Here is a 7,196-nt window from a genome sequence, read left to right as displayed (position 1 = left end):
CCTAGTGTAACAAGGAAAAGAAAAGCTACACATTCCCTAAGTTTGGAATCAATCTAGGCTTAAGTGACTTCAGGTCTTCAACACACTGATCAGAGAAGCTGGAATATTGATCTCAATTATGCCAAGTTCCCTTCTTTAGAAGAACGATCACAGTACAAGAAGTATAATATCATCCCTGCTGCATAAACAAAGGGCCACCCATTTGATAAGGGAGCCATACTATAACAGATTTGACAGTGAATTAAATTACGGGCCAGTTTCTATTTTAACTCCCAGCTGATACAGTAATGTGTGACGTAAAATCCAGAGATGCTGTGATACACTGATAAAGAACAGATCCGTTGGTCTTTGTTGAAGGCACTGAATGTAGGCAGTTGGAGCCAGCCATCCTGCTCCGTCAGAGACAGTCTGCTTCAGGTCTAAATGTGTTACATCTCTCCGCACAATAGCAGATGGCGTTATACTGGAAATAGCATGGTCGAATATGATCCAGCATGGGAAAATTGGAAATATAGCTGTCAGTTTTTAATTTAAAGTCCAGTATACTCATGTAATTCTTTTGACAATTTTTCATCATTTTTTCAACATGTCATTTTGACCCTGTGTCTTTCTTTTGTGGAAGGCTGAATATCTCCTTTTGTGTTTCACGGAGAAACAAAATGCATAGTATGACATAAGAATCGAGTAAATGATGTTGTTGTTTCCTCTGTTCATTGCTCTCGTTTTTGGATTGAGCTTTGTTACATTTTTGGAGATTTTTTTTCTGAGACCTGTTCTCTCATTCGCAGCAAGTGGTGTTTGCTATCCGGGCCGGGGTCAATCCCTTGGGTCACCCCTCCAATGAGAGCAGCATGTGGGACCTCAGCAGCTCCTTCTTCTTTGCAGGGACTGTCATCACCACAATAGGTAACAACTGTACTCAATCAATAAATGGTATCAATCCCATAATTGATTCTTTATTGATTATTGACTTTTAGAACTTCACTGTCACTTAATTTAGGTGAGAAAAACAACTTGGGGAAAGGTGATTGGCAAAACAAGTTTAACTCAGGTGACTTAAAATACAAATAAATAGACCACAAGTAGGACTGCACAATTTCAGGGGGGAATAATCCATTGGACACAAAAAGTTTGGGGTCTGTATGATTTTTTTTCTAAATAAAAAAATACAGTAAAACAATTATATTGTTAAATATTATTACAATTTAAAATAACTGTTTTCTATTTTAATATAATTGATAAATGTAATTTATTCCTGTGATAGCAAATCTACATTTTCAGTAGCCATTACTCCAGTCTTCAGTGTCACATGATCCTTCAGAAATCAGGATCATGTGACACTGAAGTATGCTGAAGTACACTCTAATATGCTGATTTGGTGCTCAAGAAATGTATATTTCTTATAATGTTGAGAACATCTTTGCTGCCCTTGAAACCGTGATGATGTAGCGTCTCTTTTTGCGTCCTTGGATCTTTCATCCCTCCACCAGAGGGAGCCATCACCAGAATTTTACTTCATCTTCCTGTGTAACTAATTCACTTCCTGTTTGTAGATATTTAAACGAATGTCACTTGAAGGCAAGCCTGCAGTACTTCAGGAATGCAGGGAGGATTGTAGGGATCAAAGGAATAATTTTGGGCGCATGGGAAATAAAATAGCTAAAGATCTAGAAGTGTTTCATTTGAGGATAAGTCTTACTGTAGTTGTTCCAGTGATAGCTCTGTGGAAGATGGTGTGGCCTGAAGTAGGCTGGTTTGTGCTAGAGGAAAAAAGGAAAGCGAAGGAGGAATTTTAATAATTTAATAATAGAGTGGGAGAAGAATATAATTAATTCATACAGATTTATACGGACAGTGCTAAAACACCAAACCCAGGCAACAGGGTTTGGGTTGGTATTACCAGGAAAAGTAATTGGAATAAAAAGAAGAACCTCAGACAAATTAGGAGTATATGCTACTGTAGAAATGTTGGCAGTATTACCTGCATTAAGGTGGATGGAAAAGACGGGACAGGACAAAGATTGATATGCTCTGACTCCGCTGGGACTGAGATGGGTCTTGAGTATGTTGTCCACTTGGGTCCCACCTAATGGCAAGTGCCATCCTATATGAAATCCATCTGTTTGGATTCCATCAGTTAACATTGGGCCATTATGGAACCTGCAGACAATCCTATGTTAAGCCAGTTTTTTAGCCCATTTCATATCCACATATAAATGTTGTCTGGGTTAAAGATGGGACCAAGATGGGTCTTGCACATGTTGCCCATTTAGGTCCCACCTTGTGGCAAGTGCAATCCCATACAAAATCCATCTGGGAAATTAACATGGGCCATAATGGAACCTGCAGACAACCCTATATCAGGCCCATTTTTCAGCACATTTCATACCTATATGAGCCCCATATACAAATATTGGCTGAGTGTTCACCAGCTTAAGCTAGTTTAAGGTAATTTCTTTCAAAAAAGATATTCTGCAAGATATTCTGTATGAAGTACTTTAGCTAAATACAAGTATAGATAAAGGTAGTCTGGCCAAATGTATATGGGTTCCAGCGGATGTAGGGATTAGGGGAAATGAGGTGGCAAATAAGATAGCAAAGAGGGCATTATTGAAAAATGACATAGAAATGCAAATGAATATTAGCAAATCAGAGGTTAAAAGCATAATATGGGAGAAAATAAATCAGAGGAGGAAAGAAAGGTGGGAAAGATTAAGGTTGGGACATTTAGCACTAAATAAAACCCTTAAGATGAAAAAAAAAACATCAGACTGGATTGTGTGAGGGATGTCGAGAAGAGGAACCAGCAGAGCATAATTTGTAGAAGATATGAAACAAAGAGAGGTGATGAGGGAAAAACTGAGGAAGAAAGGAGTGCAGGAGTTTTCGTCAAAAAGGTTACTGAGCATGAAAGATAGGGCACAGATCAGAGTACTGCTGACTTTTTTAAGAGAATCAGGGGTTTTCAGCATAATTAGAATGTGAGGGAGGGAGGTATTAGAATGGGCTACAAGTAGAGTATGGAAGAACAGAGCTAGGTATTTTGGAAAATTAAATATAGAAAAAAGTTTGTTGTTTTGATTTTTAGTGTGTGTGCATGAGTGAATGAGTAAATATGAGTGTATTAGTGGGGAAAGAGTAGCCTGACAAGCCAGACCCACAACAAGATGTTTGGTCTGGAAACTCACCATTGACAGGGCTCAATCTGAGGACCAGGATAACGATTGTCTTTCAAACTCCCTCTGCACACAATTGGATAGCGCTACAACCAGAGCAATGTGAAGGAGCCCGTTGGTAGATTAAACTTTTGCCGTATCCAGTTGGCAAAACTCTGAACACATCTTCCCTTTTAAGAATGACTTCAGTGCCGTTCTTTTCTCAGAGAAAAATTTAACTCCAGAGTCTTGTCTTCCAGAGTCACGGTCAAAGTTGATTCGAAAGACCGCCGTTCACCAGTTTCTGTGTTTACTAGAAGCACGCAAGCACAACTCTGCCGTCATTATGTTAAGCCCCGCCCACCGACTCTATACACGATGTGATTGGCCGGACCAGAGTTTGGTTTTTACAGCTCAGACATTTATTGAGAGTTGATTTTTAACATGTTCTTTTACTGCGTGTATTCCAAGGTTATTTTCGTAAACGAAAACTGAAACTAAGACTAAAACTATTGGTCAAAAAACATTTTCGTAAACTGAAATAAAATTAAAAAATCTGAATAAATAAAAAACTAAAACTAAACGAAACTAACTACTCTTACTAAAAAAACTAACTGAAATAAAATAATAATTAGCAAAAATAAATATTCGTTTTCGTTATTAATAAGCTCTCTTTAATGTGGTGGAAAATCTGACTGTGGCGGTTGAGGGAGTGTCTGTACTGCGCGTGAAGTGATCTGAGGAGATTAACGGCTGTCCTGTGACGGACGCATGCAGATAGGCAACACATCGCCAGTCCTAAACGGCAGTTCACAAAGAATCAAATGCGTCCGTGGCAGTGAAATGGGAAATAACACAAGGTAATGAGATGCACGTTGAACTTCTTTTAACTTAAGCTCACTGTTTTAGAATGCCGTTTCTTACGCGACGAGAGACGCAGGCGCAAAAGTCAGCAACTAGTAGCAAGTAACGTTACTAGCCTACTGTGCGTTTGAGATTTCATGTTTGCATAATATTGACAGGCTCAAAGGTATTTTCATAATCATTTACTACTAATAATATTATTGTCTGTGTGGAGACAATTCCCCACAAAGTAGGGAATACCAGAACACAAATACACACGTTTGTTTCACTATATAAGTGAGGACATTGCGTGGACTTCCATTGATTTTCTATCAGGTTAATGATATTTTATATCTAACCCAACCCCTATCCCTATCCCTAAACCTACCCATCCCAAGAACGTGCAAAACAATAGATTTAAATAAAAACATGTTTTGGCCGATTTATAAGCCTTTTTAACTAGTGAGGACCAGTCAAATGTCCTTATTAGTCAGTTATCATAATATTTTACTAGATAAGTGAGGACACTGGTCCCACAATTATAGCACAACACACGCACACGCACGCACACGCACACACACACACACACACAGAGCACAACAGTGTGTGTTGGCTGTATTCAGATGACTTTAGCTGTGGTCTTACACTGCTAGCCTACATTGTACTACTGAAGAAATTAAAATAAGCTTTTAATTGTTTAACAATATTTCATCTTTGTTATGAATGAGTTTGTCTGGAATTTATAATTTTTACTTTTATATTTTATGTTGCATTTATTTTGTTCTAAGATAGATGAGTATTAGCCTATGTCAAAAATATCAAATACAAATTTTTAATATAAAAATATAATTTATTTCATTTTAAATCTCCAGATCGTTGTTTGTATAGGTGATAGTTTGACTCAAGCTTTTTTGCTCAAAGGTGAAGACCCAACTTTATGCATGTTTTGTAAGACCGTCCTGGGTTTAAACAATAATGATTGTTTATCAAGTTATTTCACTTAAGGATGTTTAGTAAGATTAAACTCTAATCTGTGCAAACATTAAACTTTGCTGAAATTAAAAACCTTGATTTGGTCTCTACACTTCATTATGGTAACGCTGCTAAACTATAATTACTAAAACTGAAACTAAATAAATAAAAACTAAATAGAAATGTATTTGCAAAATAAAAACTAAACTAAAACTAGCAAAACCATATGTAAAACTAACTAAAACTAAACTGAAATTTTGTAGCAAAATTGAAAACGATACTAAAATAAAAACTAATTTCAAAAAGCAAAACTATAATAACCTTGGTGTATTCAATTGTATTTAACCTGTATGGTTTGTTTTTGATGATTTGGTGTACTCCTGCCCAGGGACAACAGATTAAATTTAGCTGTATAGCTAATTCTGGGGTAATATTTTATTGCCCACTGTCCCTGTCAAATAAAGAATAAATAAATAATAATAGGGTGCGTCTAGATTTCTATAGGCATGGGGAAGATGGTAAGGAAAGTAGATTGTAAACCTATTAGCTGATCCAAACTCTGAAGCAGAAGGTGCTGGTAATGCAGAGGCAGATAGTATTAAAGTATTTTTACTCTCCAAGTTAGTTTGTTTTTCAAGTATATGCACTTTATCAGTGTTCTTCTTTGGAAAACTTTCACTTCACAACATTCCAAAACATAATATTGTACTTTTTACAGAAATACATTTCTTATTGAATATCATTTAATACTTAATTACATTAAAAAAAATTGTTTTACTAACTCATGTAAAAGTATTAAAGTTTTACTTAAAGCTGCAGTCCGTAGTTTTTCCTCTTTATCGCCATCTCTGTTTAAAAACTGCAATTGTAGTTATTTGCGGAATTATCAACTTTACGTGAGTTGTGCCTCGGAATCCAATGTTTAGAAGAGAATATGGGGCTGTCAGTCACCACGCCGGTGTGGATACTGTCATTCAGAAACACAGACTGTAATGTTTGAAAGTATGACCGACATCTTAAAACGTAAGTAGCTAACATCCACTTTTGTTCTGACTAACTAGGGGGAAAAGCATGGCAATGAACCACAATGATTAAATCTGACGTCAAACCATGCAAATTATACTTTTTCAAAATGTTAATGTTAACATCAGCAATGCGTGACTATATTTAATGTCCATTAGGGCTACCAGTAGTTCAGCTCCCATTTCTGTGCAGTGTGGAGTAACGTTAGAGGTGAACTGCTTCCTCTCAGAGCTAGCACAAAATAATTGATGTTTACTATAACGCACATAGCAAAACGAGAAAGGCACAACAAAGATAACTCTGTAACGGAATTAATTATGCGGAAAGTGTGCTACTGTTACATAGTCTAATTCAACCATTGAAATGTCTTACCTGTCCAGCAGGAAAAAAGCTTTGTGTGTACATATGTGACACAATGACGCAAAGATATGCTTGAAATTCCCGTGAAAATCCACCAGTAATCCACTTGTTTAACGTTTGGTTTGTTTTCTCTGGACTTGCTGATTTGTTTAAAAAACTCTGAACGCCTCCAGCAGTGGATCCGTTACAGAATACTTCGCCTTCGCTAATCGGAGTGAGATGCCAAAGGGCTACCAGGAAGAGCTAATGACTCTACAGGCTACTAATGAACATCTATATTTAAAGGGTTAGTTCACCCCAAAATGATATTTTTCATTAATGACTCACCCCATGTCGTTCCACACCCGTAAGACCTCTGTTCATCCTTAGAACCTTTGATTGTAAGTGTATGCCCACTTGCTGTCCACGTCCAGAATGTAATGAAAACATCATCAAAGTAGTCCATATGTGACATCAGTTGGTTATTTAGACTCTTTTGAAGCGTCGACAATACATTTTAGTCCAAAAATAACAAAAAAATATTAAAAAAAAATATGTTTGTTTTCAAACCTCAAATAAAGATTCAAACGGTCGTGAATCAGCAGATTGATTCGTGATTCATTACGCCAATGTCACGTGATTTCAGCAGTTTGCCAGTTTGACACGCGATCCGAACCATGATTCATGACCGTTTAAATCTTTATTTGAGGAACACGTAAGAGAAGACAATGCTGAATATATTGTATTTTGGGTTATTTTTGGATCAAAATGTATTGTCGACGTTTCAAAAGAGTCTAAATAACCAACTGATGTCACATATGGACTACTTTGATGATGTTTTCATTACCTTCTGGACGTGGACCG

General features: G+C 36.8%; 1 protein-coding gene across 1 annotated transcript in view; it reads left to right on the top strand.

The window, feature by feature from the left end:
• Positions 1–7,196, top strand: part of kcnk2a (potassium channel, subfamily K, member 2a) — a 32,719-nt gene that overhangs the window by 7,493 nt on the left and 18,030 nt on the right. The window contains exon 3 of the mRNA XM_067454564.1: positions 789–906. Within this exon, the coding sequence (XP_067310665.1) occupies positions 789–906 (118 nt within the window). The remainder of the gene's footprint in view (positions 1–788; positions 907–7,196) is intronic.

The sequence above is a fragment of the Pseudorasbora parva genome, chromosome 10 (assembly GCF_024679245.1).
Source record: "Pseudorasbora parva isolate DD20220531a chromosome 10, ASM2467924v1, whole genome shotgun sequence".
Lineage (NCBI taxonomy): Eukaryota > Metazoa > Chordata > Actinopteri > Cypriniformes > Gobionidae > Pseudorasbora > Pseudorasbora parva.
This window is presented reverse-complemented; position numbering and strand designations above follow the sequence as displayed.